The following is a 23375-nucleotide window of genomic DNA, read 5'->3' as shown; positions in this document are numbered from 1 at the left end:
TGTGGTGGCAATACATGCATGCATTCATGCTAGCTGGGGGGGGCCGTGGGTCATCTGAGGACTCTTAATCATAAGAGTCATAATCATTCGTTCATTTTCTACTGCTTTTTCCTCACGAGGGTCGCGGGGTTGCTGGAGCCTATCCCAGCTGTCTTCGGGGCAAGAGGCGGGGTACACCCTGGACTGGTGGCCAGCCAATCACAGGGCACATATAGACAAACAACCATTCACACTCACATTCATACCTATGGACAATTTGGAGTCGCTAATTAGCATGCTAATGTTAGCATTAGCATAAACTAGCATGTTTTTGGAATGTGGGAGGAAACCGGAGGAAAACCCACGCATGCACGAGGAGAACATGCAAACTCCACACAGAGATGGCCCAGGGCGGAATTGAACCCTGGTCTAAATTTGTGTTATCTTTTAACAAAACCAAACCAAACCAAAACAAAACAAAACAAAACAAAACAAAACAACAACAAAATTTAATTTAAAATAAAATAAAATAAAATAAAATAAAATTTAATTTAATTTAATTTAATTTAATTTAATTTAATTTAATTTAATTTAATTTAATTTAATTTAATCTAATCTAATCTAATCTAATCTAATCTAATCGGAATAAACTGAATTTGTAAAAAGATAACACAAATTTAGACCAGGGTTCAATTCCGCCCTGGGCCATCTCTGTGTGGAGTTTGCATGTTCTCCTCGTGCATGCGTGGGTTTTCCTCCGGTTTTGAGTTATGTAGCTAGTTAAATTAAATTAAGTTAAGTTAAGTTAAATTTAAATTTAACTAGCGACATAACTCTTCTAATGGGGTGTCACCCTCTCATATTACTACGAAATCATCATTTTTTGGAATGTGGGAGGAAACCGGAGTACCCGGAAGAAAACCCACGCATGCACGGGGAGAACATGCAAACTCCACACAGAGATGGCCGAGGGTGGAATTGAACCTTAAGTCATAATGTTTAGTTTTTTTTTTTTTATATAGAGGGCATTAAGGTTTTTGGGGTTTAATAACAGCGCCACCATGTGGTGTACTTGTCAGAAAAGTAATAGCACCGGTGATACATTAGAAGTGGATGTTGTGGCAAATTCTCATCCTTTTATCTGCAGCGGTTCAGACGTAGATGAGTTTCATCCCGGAGGTCCCACTGTTTTCCTATGACTGCATTTAAACGAATGGCCGACGTTCACCGTGAGCGTGTACCGCCGACGCGTACCAGTATGCAGCGGACGGTCTGCGTGGCGCTGGCCTCCTGACTGTGCGCGGCCCAGTGCAGGGGGATCTTGCCCTCGCTGTCGGGGATCCCGATGTTGGAGTCATGCTTGATGAGGAGGCGGACGTGCTCCGGTCTGTTGTAAAACGCCGACCAATGCAGGGCGGTTTGCTGCGAAGAAACGAGAGCACAGGGAGGACGGGATGAACAAGGAAGAGACGGGGGATGACAAAACGGGGTCGAGAACAGAGAGGGCCGTTGTGGCGTCGGCTTTGAGCCGCTCTGTTACGCAAAGAGAAACACCCGCGGCGGCACAAAGCTCACATTGAAACCCAGATGAAGCTACCGGCTTATTGGATGTGCCGTCATCTGACACCGTGATGCGTTTCGGATTATTACAAAACTATCGACTGATGTCGGACGCACCGCGGCGGCGGCACACAAGGCGGGCTCTGTCCGCGCGACCACAGATACTTCAACCGTTCGCTGTGACATGAGCGTGTCTGTGCGTATGACCTCAAAACGGCGTGGATAAAAGCGTCCCGAATGGCCCTGAGTGACTGTGGTAATTAGGAAGTGCATCCAAACAAAAATGCCCCTGAGGTCAAAGTATTAGGATTTTGGAGCATAATACGCGTTTATACTCCAGCCGCTGTCACGCATCACGTTATGTCAGGCCTCGGTGCGTGATTGAAAACATTTCACTTTTTGCTAAATCATTGAAAAGCTAAACAGGAAGTAGTACGTGAAGCTAGGAGAAAAAACACAATATACAATTCTTATGTGAGACATGAATAAACATCTTTTTTTTTTCTTTCTGTCCGTTCTGAACATATAAAAAGCTAAGAATGCACATAACGCCATGCACCAATTCCGCCTTCTGGGAAAAAAAAAACGATCCCAGTCATTTTTCAAAAACACATCCCTCTCGGTATCGGCAATTTTGGACTATTTTTCAAAAAGCATATAACAACATATGTCAGCAAAATTTCAGTTTTCAACAAAAAAACTGAGAAAAAAACAGCTTAACTTTCACTTTGACACGAATTTAGTCATATATATTAAAGGGGAGGGCTGCACGGTGGTCGAGTGGTTAGCACGCAGGCCTCACAGCTACGAGACCCCGAGTTCAATTCCACCCTCGGCCATCTCTGTGTGGAGTTTGAATGCGTGGGTTTCCTCCCACATTCCAAAAACATGCTAGGTTAAATAGCGACTCCAAATTGTCCATAGGTATGAATGTGAGTGTGAATGGTTGTTTGTCTATATGTGCCCTGTGATTGGCTGGCTGGCGACCAGTCCAGGGTGTACCCCGCCTCTCGCCCCAAGACAGCTGGGATAGGCTCCAGCACCCCCAAGACCCTCGTGAGGATAAGCGGTAGAAAATGAATGAATGTCCTATTTATGATTACATCTACTATATTGGGTCATAGAAATGTCAAGGTGACTATAGGGGTGTTATTTCATGTCTGGAGGGCTCTGACAATGTGAAAAATATCTATAAATATCTAGAATATTGTGAACATGATTTGTGTGGGGAAAAATAAGGTAACTTTACAAAAAAAATTATGAATTAGCCGAATAGTTAGCGCGCAGGCCTCGAGGCCATCAAACCCGAGTTCGATTCCACCCTCGACCCTCTCTGTGTGGAGTACTCTCCGGGTACTCCGGTTTCCTCCCACATTCCAAAAACATGCTAGGTTAATTAGCGACTCCAAATTGTCCATAGGTATGAATGTGAGTGTGAATGGTTGTTTGTCTATATGTGCCCTGTGATTGCCCCAAAGACAAGCGGTATAAAATGAATGAATAATTTTTTTAATTTCCATTTATTCCAATGGGAAAACAAGCGTGTGTGTGTGTGTGTCTGACTTTAGAGGTCGACGCTGTACCTTGTTCTTGTCCTGCGTGTCGACCTCCCCGGGTCCGATGTGTTTGAGCAGCAGCGCGAGCGCCTTGGGCGAAGGGTGTCGCGTGGCGAGGTGGAGCGGGGTCATCTCTTCCAAGTCCTTCTGCAGCCAGTTGGCGTGTCGGGACAGCAGCAGCTTGAGGAAACGGACGTTTCCCTGTGACGCGGATTTGAGCCAAAGTTGCAGAATGAGATCACTGTGCTTTTTCTTTCATGACACACACACACACACTCACACACACACACACACACACAAGCTTCTGGGCTTTTTAACAATGTCTTGTTCAATCCAGGGGTCATCCATCTTTGTTCACCGCCCCCCCCCTTACATCTATTTTCAGGTGTGTGATGAGGTGTTAAACAGTTAACACCCCCCTTCTATTCATCCCCATCATCATCATCATCATCATCCTCAGGGTGGATGATACACCACAAGGCCCCCCCCCAAAACCCCCCTAGAGTGATCTCCTGGCCAACAGCCCTCGTGGGACAGCAGCTAGTGTGCATGCGTGGGTGTGTTTTGTATATTTACTATGCGGCGGCCTGAAAGCCACAGTCTGACGGATCTATCTTGAGTGTGAGCATGCATCTCCACCCCGTGTGTGTGTGTGTGTGTGTGTGTGTGTGTGTGGGTGTGTGTGTGTGGGTGTGTGTGTGTGTGCGCTCCTGTCCTCCCTATTCTCAGTCCAATTAGATCGGTAATCCCTGGCCTCTCCGCCTGTCTCAGCCAATTATTGATTCTGTGTCAAAGACATGCCCCCCCCCCCCACTCTCGTCACGATCATCCCCATACACACACACACACACACACACACACACACACACACATACACACAAATACCCTATTACCACCCCCTTTTCTTCAACTATATAGTGATGGCACATTAGCGACCAATGTGACCAAATGAAGAAAGAAGTCAGCGCTGAAGAGGATTGGGACATCCAAAGAGAGTTCGGGACTTCATTGGGAACTTCTTGGAGATGTTAGCTCTGTGTGGATGCTGGTCTACTTACTCACGGTGCAACAAAACAACAACAACAACAACAACAACAACAACACATCCGCAGCAGGTTAACGCTTCACATGTATCAACATCAACATCTAAGCCAGGGGTGGGCAAACTACGGCCCGGGGGCCACATCCGGCCCGCCAAGTGCTTGAATACGGCCCGCCTGTTCTTTCCAAAGTATTTCATTTAAAGTCAACATACAACCTCATGCATCATGGCTTGAGCCAACCTTTTGATGGTTGAAGTAGCTGGTTTATCAATTTCGTTATTTGATGTGGTCTGTTGTTTACAAAATGCTCCTAAAAAAAAGGGACACAAGCACATAATAATAATAATAATAATAAATATAAAAAAAATATATTTTCCAATAATATTAAATAAATAATAATTATATTAATAATACAATCAATAAAATATTATCAATTATTATCATTAATAATATTAATTAGTAATAATATTAAATTAAAAATAATTAATAATATTAATGATATTAATAATAGTACTAAATAAAAATAATTATTAAATAACAATAATAATTCATTCATTCATTCATTTTCTACCGCTTTTTCTCACGAGGGTAGCGGGGGGTGCTGGAGCCTATCCCAGCTGTCTTCGGGCGAGAGGCGGGGTACACCCTGGACTGGTGGCCAGCCAATCACAGGGCACATATAGACAAACAACCATTCACACTCACATTCATACCTATGGACAATTTGGAGTCGCTAATTAACCTAGCATGTTTTTGGAATGTGGGAGGAAACCGGAGTACCCGGAGAAAACCCACGCATGCACGGGGAGAACATGCAAACTCCACACAGAGATGCCCGAGGGTGGGATTGAACCCTGGTCTCCTAGCTGTGAGGTCTGCGCGCTAACCCCTAGACCACCGTGCCGCCCCAACAATAATAATCATTATTATTATTATTATACATTTAATTTTTATCACACTTTATATCAAATAAATAATTTCAAAGTGCACATATAGCAGATTGCATGACACTTTTACATGTAAAACGTGTGTGAAATACAGGTAAGGGCCAGAAAATTAGAATATTTTCATAAACTTGATTTATTTCAGTCATTGTGTTCAAAAGGTATAACTTTTACATTATATTTAATCATTGCACACAGACTGATGCATTTCAAATGTTTATTTCTTTAATTTTGATGATTATAGGTGGCAACAAATGAAAATCCGAAATTCCGTGGGTCAGAAAATTAGAATATTACCTAAGGCCAATACAAAAAAAGGATTTTTAGAAATGTTGGCCAACTGAAAAGTATGAACGTGAAAAATATGAGAATGTACAGTACTCAATACTTGGTTGGAGCTCCTTTTGCCTCAATGACTGCATTAATGCGGCGTGGCATGGAGTCGATCAGTTTCTGGCACTGCTCAGGTGTTATGAGAGCCCAGGTTGCTTTGATAGTGGCCTTCAGCTCTTCTGCATTTTTGGGTCTGGCATTCTGCATCTTCCTCTTAACAATACCCCACAGATTTTCGATGGGGCTAAGGTCAGGCGAGTTGGCTGGCCAATTGAGAACAGAAATATCATGGTCCTTAAACCAGGCACTGGTAGATTTGGCGCTGTGTGCAGGCGCCAAGTCCTGTTGGAACGTAAAATCCCCATCTCCATAAAGCAGGTCAGCAGCAGGAAGCATGAAGTGCTCTAAAACTTGCTGGTAGACGGCTGCGTTGACCTTGGATCTCAGGAAACACAGTGGACCGACACCAGCAGATGACATGGCACCCCAAACCATCACTGATGGTGGAAACTTCACACTAGACTTCAAGCAACGTGGATCCTGTGCCTCTCCTCTCTTCCTCCAGACTCTGGGACCTCGATTTCCAAAGGAAATGCAAAATTTGCTTTCATCAGAAAACATAACTTTGGACCACTCAGCAGCAGTCCAGCTCATTTTTTCCTTAGCCCAGGTGAGACGCTTTTCGCGCTGTTTCTTGTTCAAAAGAGGCTTGACACGAGGTATGCGGCAGTTGAAACCCATGTCTTTCATGCGTCTCTTGGTGGTGGATCTTGAAGCACTGACTCCTGCAGCAGTCCAGTCCTTGTGAATCTCCCCCACATTTTTGAATGGGTTTTTTTTTCACAATCTTCACCAGGGCGCGGTGATTCCTATCGCTTGTACACTTTTTCCTACCACAGTTTTTCCTTCCCTTTGCCTCTCCATTAATGTGTTTGGACACAGAGGTTTGAGAACAGCCAACCTTTTCAGCAATAACCTTTTGAGTCTTGCCCTCCTTGTGCAATGTGTCAATGGTTGCCTTTTGGACAGCTGTCAAATCTGAAGTCTTCCCCATGTTTGTGTAAGCTTCAGAACTGGACTGAGAGACCATTTAAAGCCCTTTGCAGGACACCAGGTGTCTTCAAAATTGAACCCTTTCACAATATTCTAATTTTCTGACCCACGGAATTTCGGATTTTCATTTGTTGCCACCTATAATCATCAAAATTAAAGAAATAAACATTTGAAATGCATCAGTCTGTGTGCAATGATTAAATATAATGTAAATGTTATACCTTTTGAACACAATGACTGAAATAAATCAAGTTTATGAAAATATTCTAATTTTCTGGCCCTTACCTGTATACGTGTAAAAATTGACAGTTACGTGTAAAATGTTATAGTCTGGCCCCCCCCCGTCAATGTTGTTAAATCAATGCGGCCCACAAGTCAAAAAGTTTGCCCACCCCTGATTTAAGCGGTAAAGATTTTACACTGTGGTTCAGATGTGCCCGCAAGGTATGCTGGGTAGCGAGGCGGCAACAATAATATGAGCTGTGGACTATATGGGTGTAATTTTGGGTATTTTGCATAAAGATTGCGTCATACTATTTCCTGCCGCAATAGCGCTCCACGCCATGTTGCCGACTTCAATATTCATTCATTCATTTTCTACCGCTTATCCTCACGAGGGTCGCGGTGCGGGGGTGCTGGAGCCTATCCCAGCTGTCTTCGAGGCAAGAGGCGGGGTACACTCTGGACTGGTTGCCAGCCAGCCAATCACAGGGCACATATAGACAAACAACCATTCACACTCACATTCATACCTATGGACAATTTGGAGTCGTTAATTAAATTAGCATGTTTTTTTGGAATGTGGGAGGAAACCGGAGTACCTGGAGAAAACCTCACGCACGCACGGGGAGAACGTTCAAACTCCGTTCAGAGAGGGCCCGAGGGTGGGATTGAACTCGGGTCTCGCACGCTAATGCAGCCTCTTCATTGTTTATTATTATATAGATTTTTCTATTCAATTTATTTATGTTGAACTATATTCAACTTTATTGTAACACATTGTTATATTGCTTTATTACTTATTACTATTTATTATGTCAGATATAATATACAGAGAGTATATATATATATATATATATATATATATATATATATATATAAAATCATTGATGCTGTAAATATAGCTAAATTGTTTCTGCTGGGCCCCGGGGCCCCACCCACCGGGAAATTTTCAGGCGCAATTATTATTATTATTTTTTATCATTATTATTATTATTATTATTATCAAAAAATACAATATAGTTGGAAATACCAAATTTGATGCATTGTTTGCCGCAAGGAGCGACTCGTCCCACTTTGCTTGACGGATTTGGAACGTACCATTGTGCATGTGCTAACAGCTAATATACTGTATTTTTCCCCTTTTTTCCATGTCATATTTGGTCCCAAATGTGGATACTATTTGTGAATACATAAAGGTGAGGTTTCGTGATGTTATTGAGTGCTAATGTAGTGGGTTCCAAAAAAGGTTGGGGGCCCACTGCTGTGTGCATTAAGTTCTATTGTCATTCTTTCCTGAGGATATAAAAGCAGCCACTAGAGGGCACTGTCTTCCCACAGCTTCTCCATCCGAGCCCAAGCTTTAGTTCTTGACAATTGTGCTGGATAAACTTTGCAGACCGGCCGCACAAAAAATGCCCCCCCCCCTCCCAATCTGCCTCATGTGCAAACAGCCAGCATTTGACCGACGTGACCCCCCCTGGCTAAGAGGTGCAACATCTTTAACCTGCTGCCTGAATCATTGTGTCCTTGCAATGTGTGTGTGTGTGTGGGGGGGCCGTGCCTTCTGAGCAGCGAGGTGCAGAGCCGTGCGCTGGCTGTGGTCCGTCTTGTTGACCGAGGCGCCGGCCTTCAGCAGAATCTCCGCGCAGTCCAGGCGATCCGCCAGCACGCAATACATGAGGGGGGTCCGCCCAAACTGGTCCTCGCGGTCCCTCGCGGCCGGCTCGGCTACACACACACACACAAGATAGACGCGTGAGCATGAATGATGGTACCCCCGTGGGGTCGGGGGGCTCTTATTATCTTAAATACTACACTCCTACCAGCCCCCCCACATTCATTCATTTTCCACCACTTTTCCTCACGAGGGTCGCGGGGGTGCTGGAGCCTATCCCAGCTGTCTTCGGGCGAGAGGCGGGGTACACCCTGGACTGGTGGCCAGCCAATCACAGGGCACATATAGACAAACAACCATTCACACTCACATTCATACCTATGGACAATTTGGAGTCGCTAATTAACCTAGCATGTTTTTGGAATGTGGGAGGAAACCGGAGTACCCGGAGAAAACCCACGCATGCACGGGGAGAACATGCAAACTCCACACAGAGATGACCGAGGGTGGGGAAAGACAAAATAAGAAGCCAAAAAGTTACCACTTCCACACAAAATAGGAGGAGAACTCATTAATTCATTAATTTTCTACCGCTTATCCTCACAAGGGTCGCGGGGGTGCTGGAGCCTATCCCAGCTGTCTTCAGGCGAGAGGCGGGATCCATCCTGGACTGGTGGCCAGCCAATCACAGGGCACATATAGACAAACAACCATTTGGAGTGGCCAATTAAGCTAGCATGTTTTTAGCATGTTTTTGGAATGTGGGAGGAAACCGGAGTACCCGGAGAAAACCCACGCATGCACGGGGATAACGTGCAAACTCCACACAGAGATGGCCGAGGGTGGAATTGAACCCTGGTCTCCTAGCTGTGAGGTCTGCGCGCTAACCACTAGACCGCCGTGCCCCCCCACATTCATGTATTCATATTTCAGCACAATTAAATACCACTTAGGGGCGGCACGGCGGTCTAGTGGTTAGTGCGCAGACCTCACGAGGGTTCAATTCCACCCTCGGCCATCTCTGTGTGGAGTTTGTATGTTCTCCCCGTGCATGCGTGGGTTTTCTCCGGGTACTCCGGTTTCCTCCCACATTCCAAAAACATACTAAAAACATGCTAGGTTAATTAGCCACTCCAAATTGTCCATAGGTATGAATGTGAGTGTGAATGGTTGTTTGTCTATATGTGCCCTGTGATTGGCTGGCCACCAGTCCAGGGTGTACCCCGCCTCTCTCGCCCGAAGACAGCTGGGATAGGCTCCAGCAACCCTTGTGAGGAAAAATCGGTAGAAAATGAATGAATAAATATCACTTTATGGAGTAAGCATTTACTCTTTTTCTGGCCTCGTTCTTTTACTGGTCACATGGGTTTTCCGCCAGGGCTGATTTTGACCTCTGACCTCCCCGCACACATTTTCCTTGCACGAATCAATAAAGCATTCCAGTATTACATACTAATGCGAGAGGACTCTTTGTTTGCACGCTGTGCTTACTGTAGGTGATGCGGCAGACGTAGCAGAGAACTCATTTTGAAGAAAATCACACACGCGGAAAAAAAACAAAAAAAAAACTTCCCAATGTGAGCGTTCCCGGTCAATACGCAGGTAAGGGATGAGGCGATGCTAATGTGGAAAAGTTTGCTGTAAAACAATACAGGCTGTGGGGGACAAAGAGTGTTGTTTTTACCTGTGATGAGTTTGAGAAGTGCGTTCTTATCGCCGTTGACGGCTGCGGCGTGGACCTGCGAGCCCGGAGAGGTGCCGCCCGGGCTGGACGGCGCCGAGGCCTGTGAGACATAAACGCACATGAGGTCACAACTCCACCTGCGGCCATTTTCTCTTCATCAGCATTCTTACTACTCAGTACCATAACATTAAACTACAAGCCGTTTACCGGACCATGGCAACCACTTTAAATGACTATAAATAACAGAATTAGTTAATTAGTTAATTAGATTAATTAGGACTCCAATTAATTGAGCTTTAGAGGAATTTAGACTCCAATTTAGGCTCGAGTGTAAGGGAGCCTTACAGCTTGAACGCATGATACACATGCTAACCAGCACAGAAAGCTTTCTAGATCTTCCAGAATCAGCACCTATCCCAGCTGTATTTCCAAATCGATCGGTAGCGAATGACTTAAGGATCCAGTGGGATTCACGCAGGTTGTTATAATGCTAATGTAATAATGCTAACCGGAAAATGTCGCAAAATCAAAATGGTTAAGATTTAATGAGTTAATAATAACCATAAAAAAAAATAATATTATTTGATTAAGATAAACACCTGAAGCTCCCTCCAAATGAAGACATAGTGCTAATGTATTAGTGAGCTGATGTCTTCTGACAGCATGAATGTGGATGAGGTGTGTGTGTGTGTGTGTGTGTGTGTGTGTGTGTGTGTGTGTGTGTGTGTGTGTGTGAGTGTGTGTGTGTGTGTGAGTGGGCTCTCGCTGAGGGGGTTAAATCTCTTCCTGGCCCCACTTAACAAGAGCCCAGTGAAAGCTTGGTAATCTGTAGACAGGAAGCAGCTGGGGAGTGAGGGTGTGTGTGTGGGGAGACCCTGTGTGAGCGTGTAAGAGGGGGGTCTCTCCTCATGTCTTATTAATGTCTCATTAATACTGCAAGATGCGCCGCTCTGTGTGTGTGTGTGTGTGTGTGTGTGTGTGTGTGTGCGTGTGTATGGTGAGAGATGTGGGACAAAGCCTGCGGGGGTACAACGCAGAAATCAATCATTGCCCCTAAACACATAAACGCCAGCGGCACTAACCCCCGGGCCCTTGTCACAACGCCAGATTTTTCGCCGTTTGCGACTTGACAAAAGCTGCGGCGGCAGAAGAACCGGGAATCCGATGTCCCTCAACGTTTCCTCCTCGTCTCACGCCCCCTTTTCCTTGCTTCCACCTCGTAAAAAGAGAGCTCCTGCGGACGGTGCGTGCGGCGCGGCAATTACCCATCATACCTCCTGCTTTCTCACGCTCCGTCCAAGTAGCGTATTAGCGACTCCCGGTTGCTTTTCTAGCTTTAATGCTACGTAAATTACCGTGTATGCTTGGCACATGTGCTCTTCCATGGGGAGTCGGTTTCCTTGATATTCCCAAAATGAACCACAAGCATCTAAACCCGTCGCTAATTTGGACTTATTAGTCAGCAATGCTGCATTCTAATGTCTAACACGTGCTGAAGACAAAACGGGCAACGCTGCATCGAGACAGAAAGAGCAGCACTGTTTTTCCTAGCCGTCCAATTTTATAATTCATACAGAGTCAATTTAAAATGTATCTAAGTCCACGCATGGCATTTTAACTCGCGACGTGACTCTTCCCAAAGATACCATGTGATGGTGACGGAATGAAGTGTACGTAAACTGAGGCACGAAATAATGCAAGAAGAATGAAATAATGCTAACCGGGGGCGGATGCTAACCGAGGTTCCGCTGCTACAAAAACTGCCCATTCGGAATTTGCACAAGAGCACCAAATAAGGAACAGTGAAATGTAACCTGATGGCTTCCGATGTTACTGGCATGACGAGGAGAACCCCCCCCGCCCCCCTCCCCCTTCGCCCTCCTGAGACGATCTGAGCTTCAGATTGTGCAGGGGCGTCAAACGGCAGCTTCTGTCGACTGTTTACGTCTCTACTACAGTGGAACCTGTTTATGTCGACTGTTTATGTCGACTGTTTATGTCGACTGTTATGTCTCGACTACAGGGGAACCTGTTTATGTCGACTGTTTATGTCTCTACTACAGTAGAATCTGTTTATGTTGACTGTTTATGTCGACTGTTTACGTCTCTACTACTGTGGAACCTGTTTATGTTGACTGTTTATGTCAACTGTTTATGTCTCTTCTACAGTGGAACCTGTTTATGTCGACTGTTTACGTCTCTACTACAGTGGAACCTGTTTATATCAACTGTTTATGTTGACTGTTTATGTCTCTACTACAGTGGAACCTGTTCATGTTGACTGTTTATGTTGACTGTTTACGTCTCTACTACAGACAACCTGTCTGTGTTGCCTGTTTCTCTACTACAGTAGAACCTGTTTATGTTGACTGTTTATGTCTCTACTACAGTGGAACCTGTTTACGTTGACTGTTTACATCTCTACTACAGTGGAACCTGTTTATGTCGACTGTTTATGTCGACTGTTTATGTCGACTGTTATGTCTCGACTACAGGGGAACCTGTTTATGTCGACTGTTTATGTCTCTACTACAGTAGAATCTGTTTATGTTGACTGTTTATGTCGACTGTTTACGTCTCTACTACTGTGGAACCTGTTTATGTTGACTGTTTATGTCAACTGTTTATGTCTCTTCTACAGTGGAACCTGTTTATGTCAACTGTTTACGTCTCTACTACAGTGGAACCTGTTTATGTCGACTGTTTATGTCGACTGTTTACGTCTCGACTACAGTGGAACCTGTTTATGTCGACTGTTTACGTCTCTACTACAGTGGAACCTGTTTATGTCTCTACGACAGTGGAACCTGTTTATGTCAACTGTTTACGTCTCTACTACAGTGGAACCTGTTTATATCAACTGTTTATGTTGACTGTTTATGTCTCTACTACAGTGGAACCTGTTCATGTTGACTGTTTATGTTGACTGTTTACGTCTCTACTACAGACAACCTGTCTGTGTTGCCTGTTTCTCTACTACAGTAGAACCTGTTTATGTTGACTGTTTATGTCTCTACTACAGTGGAACCTGTTTACGTTGACTGTTTACATCTCTACTACAGTGGAACCTGTTTATGTCGACTGTTTATGTCGACTGTTTATGTCGACTGTTATGTCTCGACTACAGGGGAACCTGTTTATGTCGACTGTTTATGTCTCTACTACAGTAGAATCTGTTTATGTTGACTGTTTATGTCGACTGTTTACGTCTCTACTACTGTGGAACCTGTTTATGTTGACTGTTTATGTCAACTGTTTATGTCTCTTCTACAGTGGAACCTGTTTATGTCAACTGTTTACGTCTCTACTACAGTGGAACCTGTTTATGTCGACTGTTTATGTCGACTGTTTACGTCTCGACTACAGTGGAACCTGTTTATGTTGACTGTTTATGTCAACTGTTTATGTCTCTACGACAGTGGAACCTGTTTATGTCAACTGTTTACGTCTCTACTACAGTGGAACCTGTTTATATCAACTGTTTATGTTGACTGTTTATGTCTCTACTACAGTGGAACCTGGGCCCCGTTTCAAGAAGCAGGTTCAACCAACTCTGGAGTCTAACCCTGAACTCTGAGTTGATCTACTCTGAGACAGGAAACTCTGACTTACGGGTTTCAGAACAGGTGATTTCAATTGGTTCAATCAACACAGAGTTTGTTCACTCTGAGTTAAGCGCGTGCACCACGACTTTAAAAAGCCCTGATCAATGGAGCCCCGTTCCCTCGATTCACCATGGCAACGAGTGATAAGAAAAGATCGTCGTATTTCAGTCCTCTGGAACTGGATATATTAATGCGGTCATACGGCAAATTTGAAAGCGTTTTTAAAAAGAAAAGCAACATTGAAAGCGTTTTTAAAAAGAAAAGCAACATTGAAAGCGTTTTTAAAAAGAAAAGCAACACGGCTGCAGCAGCGAAAGAACGCGAGTCGGCGTGGGAAAAGATTAGTGCTCGAGTCAATGCGTAAGTTTAAATTTATTATATACATTTATGCAATCACAATAATATTAGGCTACAGATGCAAACAAGTAGAATGGTGTTACAGCTACAATTTATGTCACTTAGATGTAATCCCACCGGCGAAAAAAGAACGTGGAAGCAGCTGAAGATGAAATATAAAAACATTGTTCAAACAGGTAAACCCTCAGCATAACAGTCAGGGTGCCTTTTTTTAATCATGTTTACCACTAAATATCATTCAGCAGCTGTTTCAGTGTGCATTATCTCCAACATAATATTGTTTTCACACACATAAATGTCCTCGCCTGTATACAGTTAAATCAGACATATGAAAAGCAACATCTAACTTCTACTCAGCCAACAGAAAGCGGGCATCTGCCCGCAAAACTGGCGGAGGACCACCCCCACCACGTCTGACCGAGGCAGAGGAGCTGGCCATGAGTCAGACTGTCGGGAGGCCAGTCGCAGAGGAGATCCCTGGAGGAACCTCATCCTCGGACATGATTACACAGGAGCCACCAGCCTTGATAAGACGCAATAGGCCTAGGCCTCAAACTTCTTTTGGGCCTATAGTTCAATGTTAATTTCCCTTTCATGTGTTTTTCTTTTGTCTCAACAGATTCTGAAGGCGTACTTGGTCTAGTGGATCCATGTGCCACTTTAACTGTAAGTAGCCAATAGTCCAGAGATTATGCCATATTTAAAGTATAGCATAGTGAAACACAACACTCTAAACAGGATGATGAAGATGATGGGACCACAATGTCTGCTGCCTTCTCTGTGGTGTCTGAGAGGGAGCCTGAGAGGCCTACAGAGGTAAAATCTTGATGTTACTGATTTCCTCTCCATTCACATGTGTTTACATGCTTTTGTGGATTATAGTGACTTTTAGCCTACACTGAAGTATTAACGGATTCTTATCCATTTTAGCAGAGCATGGCTGGGCAGCAGGAAGAGGGTCCCTCAACCTCCACAGCACAGATTGACACAGTGAGATACGTATTCAGTAAATTCCAGAGGTTAATTCAGTGGAATTCATGTGCAACTGTATAATGTCATCCTTATGTGTTCCCAGCTACCACTAAAAGAAATCTACAAAGTGCATTTATTAAAAACAGTACAAAAAACAGAAAAAGAAATGGTGCTGCTGGACCGCCAGATAACTAAAACGGATCTGGAAATTGAATTATTAAAACACAAGTTAGAGGTGGGTGCATGGTCATAGGTGAATTGTGTTGATGATTGTAACAATTAAAAAGTAAGAAACCATTTTTTTTTCTTATTTGTAGGAAATAAAGAAGACCAAATAAAATTTTTTTTGTCTTTCTGTTTATTTTACTGCTGTTGGTGATGGTGATTATGAAAAACGACCAAACTGGCTTTAAACACGCGCGACAATGAATGAATCACACCGGAGACAGAAAGAAACTCGAGGTTCATTGAAGAAAACCTGGTCCCGACCAGGTTATGTTCACAGAGTCTGTTGCCATAGTAACTGACACCGAGGTTAAGTTACCTCTCTCTGTGAAACAGGCTGGAGTTACTCCTCTGTCTCTGGTTTGACTTACCTCCCTTTTTGAAACGGAAAACTCAGAGTTTCCCTCATTTCAGGGTTAACATACTCCGAGTTTTCACTAAACCTGCTTTGTGAAACGGGGCCCTGTTCATGTTGACTGTTTATGTTGACTGTTTACGTCTCTACTACAGACAACCTGTCTGTGTTGCCTGTTTCTCTACTACAGTAGAACCTGTTTATGTTGACTGTTTATGTCTCTACTACAGTGGAACCTGTTTACGTTGACTGTTTACGTCTCTACTACAGTGGAACATGTTTATGTCAACTGTTTATGTCTCTACTATAGTGGAACCTACTTATGTTGACTGTTTATGTCGACTGTTCATGTCTCTACTATAGTGGAACCTGTTTATGTCGACTGTTTACATCTCTACTACAGTAGAACCTGTTTATGTTGACTGTTTATGTCTCTACTATTATTTGAAACTCGTTAAATGTGAGGATACAACATTTAACAACATTTATAGGTCACAAAAGTGGAAAAACTATACCTCCCCCCTCCCCCCCCCAGGATCAACATTCACTTGTTGTGAATATCCGTATCTGTGTAATTTTATGACAGGTTTTATAATAAATTCCCAGTTATTGTTGAAGTGTGAGGTTTATGACATCACCTGAAACAAGAGTCGTTCATCTGAACGGCTGCACGATTGTAGAGTAACTAATCCTTAGATTAACATCAAGTCACCCCATGTTCTCTTCCATGATGATAAGAGGTTATTAAAACTTTTCCTTTGACTTTTCCCGGCTTATTCCGATCCTTTGCTCCTGACCTGGAGTCAATACAAACATCCCCAGCTGCTACTATGAACATATTCATTGATCTATGAATAATCTTAAATGCAAGGGGGCAAGAAAAAAAATACATCTGAATTTGAGCCGACGCTGACGTGGGGAGGTGAGGGGGTCGAAAGGAGGGGGGGGGGGGGGCATGAGTCGATAAAGCCGATTGATGTGAGGGACATTCAGGTCAGCGAAAGGAAGCAATTAGAGTTTCATGAGGGCCCGTGTGTTTTGGAAACACCTACAGTGAATCCAAATTTGTCGAAAAAGCCTTTTGAGATGCCGCGTCTGGAATCAAACAAAAGAGGTTGTAAAAACAACGGCTGGGTCCCGTTGAGAGGTTTTGCAGTGGTCTCATTTGGCCATTCACGCGCGTTCCTCGGGGAGCACTCACTTGTTAATATGAAGACAATAACTCAGAGTAAAGCATTGATCACGGTGGGCCGAGGTCCGGGCCCGCCGATTGTTTATCTGTACCGCTATCGATTCATGCTGATGCTGACATTATTTATTCTTTATTCATAGTCTGGCTTGTATAAACGCAGGAAGTTTAACAAAGAATCTACACTTTGTTCCGGCCTTTTAGAAACACGACAGGAGTGCTAAGCACGCGGGACTTGAAAAGTGGACTCTGTATGTGTGGATTTTAGTCTATATGTTTTGGGAGGGGGCGGCACGGTGGACGAGTGGTTGGCGCGCAGACCTCGCAGCTGGGTGACCAGGGGTTCAATTCCACCCTCGGCCGTCTCTGTGTGGAGTTTGCATGTTCTCCCCGTGCATGCTAGGTTAATTATTCATTCATTCACTACCGCTTTTTCCTCACGAGGGTCGCGGGGGGTGCTGGAGCCTATCCCAGCTGTCTTTGGGCGAGAGGCGGGGTACACCCTGGACTGGTGGCCAGCCAATCACAGGGCACATATAGACAAACAACCATTCACACTCACATTCATACCTATGGACATTTTGGAGTCGCTAATTAACCTAGCATGTTTTTGGAATGTGGGAGGAAACCGGAGTACCCGGAGAAAACCCACGCATGCAAACTCCACACAGAGATGGCCGAGGGTGGAATTGAACCCTGGTCTCCTAGCTGTGAGGTCTGTGCGCTAACCACTAGACCGCCGTGCCGCACCGCTAGGTTAATTAGCGACTCCAAATTGTCCGTAGGTATGAATGTGAGTGTGAATGGTTGTTTGTCTATATGTGCCCTGTGATTGGCTGCATGGCCACCGGTCCAGGGTGTACCCCGCCTCTCGCCCCAAGACAGCTGGGATAGGCTCCAGCACCCCCAAGAACCTTGTGAGGATAAGCGGTAGAAAATGAATGAATGAATGAATGTCTTATTTATGATTACATATACTATATTGGGTCATAGAAATGTCAAGGTGACTATAGGGGTGTTATTTCATGTCTGGAGGGCTCTGACAATGTGAAAAAAATATATCTAGAATATCGTGAACATGATTTGTGTGGGGAAAAAATAAGGTAACTTTACAAAAAAATTTATTAATTAATTAGCCAAGTGGTTAGTGCGCAGGCCTCACAGCTAGGAGACCAGGGTTCGATTCCACCCTCGATCATCTGTGTGTGGAGTTTGCATGTTCTCCCCGTGCATGCGTGGGTTTTCTCCGGGTACTCCGGTTTCCTCCCACATTCCAAAAAAAAAACATGCTAGGTTAATTAGCGACTCCAAATTGTCCATAGGTATGAATGTGAGTGTGAATGGTTGTTTGTCTATATGTGCCCTGTGATTGGCTGGCCACCAGTCCAGGGTGTACCCCGCCTCTCGCCCCAAGACAACTCTACGAGTCTATTTTCTGAGACTTGGTACAGTTAGACCCGTTTGGGCCCAACACACGGCTCCTAAAGACGCCGCACCGCCTCCACGCTTCTTTCCCTTGAGACTGTGCAGCTCTGATAGGAGACGGAAGCTGCAGGGATCCGTCCCTGCGTTTTGACTGACAGGTAAAGAGGTGGGAGGATGGATAATATCAGCCCACAGGGATGCCGGATCCACAAAGCCCTATTTCTGGGGGACATCCTGGATCCCCCGAAGACCAATGAGCTGGCTCCCTCAGCTGGGGGGCCGGGCCCGGGAGCACAGCGGGGCCAATCAGCGAGGTGGTAGGAGGCTGAGTGACATATACGCCTGCTAATTTACATCATTACCGCCATGCATCCTGACAAATGAGCCCCCCGGGTTTGAGCCAATCACCTGGGAGGGTAATGCAATTAGGTGGAACCACAGCTGTCATTCAAACAGCCACAGGGAGGGGGTCAGGTAGTGGCGCCTGTGGCCAAAACACCCCTGCCTGCCGCCTTGTCGTTCACACACGCACACATGCAGATGGAGAGTGAGAATTCCCGAAGCGCTGGTGCGGATATGAGGAGCAGGTTTTTAGGGATGTGTGTGCCCACTAAAGGGACACTGCGGAGGCCTGGGCCCTCAAGGGCGTCCCGCAGGGACACAGAGATTGACTTGTGCCTGGTGGGTGCTAGTACAATAATTTGGTGGCTAGCATGTTGGCCACACAGTCAGGAGATCAGGAAAACCTCGGTTCAAATCTTCACTTGGGCACACCCTGGACTGGTGGCCAGCCAATCCCAGGGCACATATAGACAAACAACCATTCACACTCACATTCATACCTATGGACAATTTGGAGTCGCTAATTAACCTAGCATGTTTTTGGAATGTGGGAGGAAACCGGAGTACCTGGAGAAAACCCACAGTCTCTACTACAGTGGAACCTGTTTATGTTAACTGTTTACGTCTCTACTATAGTGGGACCTGTTTATGTTGACTGTTTATGTCTCTACTACAGTGGAACCTGTTTATATTGACTGTTTATGTCGACTGTTTATGTCTCTACTACAGTAGAACCTGTTTATGTTGACTGTTTATGTCGACTATGTCTCTACTACAGTAGAACCTGTTTATGTCGACTGTTTATATCGACTGTTTGTCTCTACTACAGTGGAACCTGTTTATGTCGACTGTTTACGTCTCTACTACATTGGAACCTGTTTATGTTGACTGTTTATGTCTCTACAATAGTGGAACCTGTTCATGTCGACTGTTTATGTCTCTACTACAGTGGAACCTGTTTATGTTGACTGTTTATGTCGACTGTTTATGTCTCTACTACAGTGGAACCTGTTTATGTCGACAAGCCGTCAATGTCTTCTTATTGATAAAAAGTCCCTGCTTCAGCCGACTTGGCATATATAGTCGACCGCTTTTGTCGACATATGTCTCTTTGAACGCGGTCAGGTCAAACTGTTAATCTGCCTAAGCAAGGCTTCTCGCAGTGCAGCATTGCCGCTGAGGTTGGACGCACTAAGTCAAGTCACTTCTTAAAAGATGAAACTAAAAAGTCAAGTACTCGACCCCCCAAAAATGTATTTGACATGTGACGCCGAAGTAATCAAACAAGTGTTGTGCCTTTTATGGCACAGAGATGGAAGAGGGCGGGACTGAATGTAAAGTACCCTTGCATTTGAGTGACACGCGTATTAGCTTGATGGCTAATCAAGCTGATCTCGGCCTCGTTAAGCGCAGTTCTGGCCGGAACATCTTGCGTTGATGTTTGCGTTGTGTCCACTGGTCGATACTGGCCTGAGTGACAGCTTGTCCGGTCGTGTTAATCAGAGACTCTTCACTATTTCCATAAACACATCACGGCGCTGGCGTCTAAATAAAAACATTAATAAGGCAAAAAAAAAAAAAAAAAAGAATACAAGGTGTACAAAATGAGCTGCTGTCGTCTTGTCTATGTGGGTTCGATGCCGCTTGAGTCACTCTTAGAGCGGGTCTATGTGCTCTGTGTCCTCCCATTATATCACTAATGAGGAGCCCTCCGGAGGGATGGATGGATGGATGGATGGGGGGGGGCTGAGCGGACAGAAAAAGACAGATGAAAAAAAAAAAAAAGAAAAGGAGGAAAGAGAGACCGACATCAGCTTGAGGACGTTTCCCTCTTCGCCCTCCCATCTCCTCTTCCACACACCTCGGAGTCTAATTGGACTAAAACTGTGATCTAATTAAATGTCCAATTAAAGTGCAGAGAGCAACGTGCCCGACAGCGGATCACAGTAGAGGGACATAATCAGCTGGAAAAACAAACAAAAAAATCAATGCCAAACGGGGAAAGACGTTAAAGCAGAAATGGGAGCGTGTCATTTATTTGGGACGAGGCGCTTTTTGTCCGTCTTTACACAAGCTGACGTATCATTTAAAAAAAAAAAATCGGTTGCAGTGGAACACGTCCATGTCCAAGCCCCATTCGGACTGGCTGATTGACATAAGCGGTTGTCGACATAACAGAAATGATTTATTTACTTGTGGCTAGACGACAAACGGTCATCACGGAGGACGATCCTGCGTGTTTGTTTTGATTCTTCTGTTTACACATGATATTTGAACGATATACTAACGACATAGTAACCCCTTATGTTTTTTTTCAAAAATCGACGCCCTAAACTTTTGGCATTTTATGCCATTTTTGGGTGCTCCTGGGGCCCCTGTTGAGCGTGTGTGAGGTTCCCCCTGTCTTTTTGACCAGAAAAGTTCATTAGAAGCAAGTTGAAAAAAATGAAAAAAACGACATACGTTTTTTTTCAAAAATTGACACCCTAAAATTTTGGCATTTTATGCCATTTTTGGGTGCTTCTGGGGCCCCTGTTGAGCGTGTGTGAGGTTCCCCCTGTCTTTTTGACCAGAAAAGTTCATTAGAAGCAAGTTGAAAAAATTTTTAAAAAACGACATACTAACCCCTTACGTTTTTTTTCAAAAATCGATGCCCTAAAATTTTGGCATTTTATGCCATTTTTGGGTGCTTCTGGGGCCCCTGTTGAGTGTGTGTGAGGTTTCTCCTGTTTTTTTGACCAGAAAAGTGCATTAGAAGCAAGTTGAAAAAAATGAAAAAAACGACATACATTTTTTTTCAAAAATCGACGCCCTAAAATTTTGGCATTTTATGCCATTTTTGGGTGCTTCTGGGGCCCCTGTTGAGCGTGTGTGAGATTCCCCCTGTCTTTTTGACCAGAAAAGTTCATTAGAAGCAAGTTGAAAAAATTTTTAAAAAACGACATACTAACCCCTTACGTTTTTTTTAAAAAATCGATGCCCTAAAATTTTGGCATTTTATGCCATTTTTGGGTGCTTCTGGGGCCCCTGTTGAGCGTGTGTGAGGTTCCCCCTGTCTTTTTGACCAGAAAAGTTCATTAGAAGCAAGTTGAAAAAAATGAAAAAAACGACATACGTTTTTTTTCAAAAATTGACACCCTAAAATTTTGGCATTTTATGCCATTTTTGGGTGCTTCTGGGGCCCCTGTTGAGCGTGTGTGAGGTTCCCCCTGTCTTTTTGACCAGAAAAGTTCATTAGAAGCAAGTTGAAAAAAATGAAAAAAACGACATACGTTTTTTTTTCAAAAATTGACACCCTAAAATTTTGGCATTTTATGCCATTTTTGGGTGCTTCTGGGGCCCCTGTTGAGTGTGTGTGAGGTTTCTCCTGTTTTTTTGACCAGAAAAGTGCATTAGAAGCAAGTTGAAAAAAATGAAAAAAAAACGACATACATTTTTTTTCAAAAATCGACGCCCTAAAATTTTGGCATTTTATGCCATTTTTGGGTGCTCCTGGGGCCACACACTCAAGTGTGTGTGAGGTTCCCCCTGTTTTTATGACCAGAAAAGTGCATTAGAAGCAAGTTGGAAAAAAATGAAAAAAATGACATACTAACCCCTTACGTTTTTTTGTGAGGATAAGCAGTAGAAAATGAACCAACTAAACACGACTAAAAGGGTTAAAACATAACATCAAGTCCATCTTTACACTTTCCTGCCACTGATAGTCAGATGGCGCGAATGAGATCAACCTTGCACTTTCTCCATCTGTGAGTTGCTCCCACACTGTGAGGCCCCTATGGACAGCTTGAGCCCATAAAATATTAACGCACGGATTCAATTCAACATTCTAGTTAATCTTCCCCAACAATTAAGCTGCGGCGGCTCACATAATTAGCTTTGTTATCGTCTCAAATGACCTTCGACTCCTGGGAGAGAAACACAATTTGGTGGCAGACGGGGGGGTAATCCCAAAACTAACCTCGGATTTTTAACCACAGCTGCACTCTTGCTCTTTTTGTGTTTGCGTGTTCTTACCATGGTTGTTTCGCTTTCGCTTCAGCGCATTCTTGACGGGTGCGAGTCCATGTCCCCTACCTGCCCTGATCCCTCTTGTCCTGCTGGGGAGGAGAAAGAGGATCAATCACATACTGAGACGAGCCCACCTGCTCATACGGTGAAGTGCCAGAAGAACAGAGTCCTTTGGTACGCTCCAAAAACATGCTTATTCCATAAACCGGACACTGTAACTTGTCCATAATTGGGAATGTGAGTGTGAATGCTTTGATTATGTGACCAGTCTAACATGTACTGGGATAGGCTCCAGCTCACCCACAACCGTAATGAGGACAATCGGACTTGAAAATGATAAAGAATGAATATTCTATTCTCATTCTTTATTATTGTCGTCACTTCAAGTAAGTACTCATAAACTGGGAACCAAAATGTGATTTTTTTTAGGTTCACCACAATAAATGAACAGACTTTTCTCATTTGAATACGTTCTAGTAAGGGACACTCAACAAAACATTAAATGCTAAAATGTTGATTAAGCGAGGTTATCTTAAAGTAACGTCAAGTAGGGGACATCACAAAACTACCTTCAATGTATGTTAGCAGAAACAGGATGGATTTAACAATACAACAAAAAGTCACGTAAAAATGATGTATCTCGCCTCATTCTAAAGTTGCCCGTTTGTAATTCACACATACACGCTCATGATGGTTAACTACATCGAACAAATAGTGCTCTTATTAATATGTTTACCTTTGCTGACAAACTCTTCTAAAGTTTTCTTTCAGGGCGTCCCGTTGGCTATCGCTATACCGAAACACTACAACTCCCATTTACCAAGCTTTTACATTAGCTGCCATTTTGGTAGTTTTCTCACTCGTTAGAAGCGTTGTCTGCTGACATTTATAAACTACATTTCCCT

General features: G+C 44.0%; 1 protein-coding gene across 11 annotated transcripts in view; it reads right to left on the bottom strand.

Annotated features, from left to right (window-relative positions):
* invs (inversin) overlaps positions 1-23375 on the bottom strand; it is a 48416-nt gene that overhangs the window by 18799 nt on the left and 6242 nt on the right. For 3 of the 11 annotated variants that reach the window (XM_058084454.1, XM_058084457.1, XM_058084458.1), the window contains 5 exons: positions 22477-22559; positions 9990-10089; positions 8252-8418; positions 3123-3296; positions 1234-1401 (listed from right to left, as the gene is read on the bottom strand). In XM_058084454.1, the coding sequence (XP_057940437.1) occupies positions 1234-1401; positions 3123-3296; positions 8252-8418; positions 9990-10089; positions 22477-22479 (612 nt within the window). In that variant the 5' untranslated portion in view covers positions 22480-22559. Of the gene's footprint in view, positions 1-1233; positions 1402-3122; positions 3297-8251; positions 8419-9989; positions 10090-22476; positions 22560-23206; positions 23366-23375 lie in introns of those variants that run through there. The other 8 variants (XM_058084453.1, XM_058084459.1, XM_058084460.1 and 5 more) reach the window with 6 other exon arrangements.

Source organism: Doryrhamphus excisus, chromosome 10, assembly GCF_030265055.1.
Source record: "Doryrhamphus excisus isolate RoL2022-K1 chromosome 10, RoL_Dexc_1.0, whole genome shotgun sequence".
Classification (NCBI taxonomy): Eukaryota; Metazoa; Chordata; class Actinopteri; order Syngnathiformes; family Syngnathidae; genus Doryrhamphus; species Doryrhamphus excisus.
This window is presented reverse-complemented; position numbering and strand designations above follow the sequence as displayed.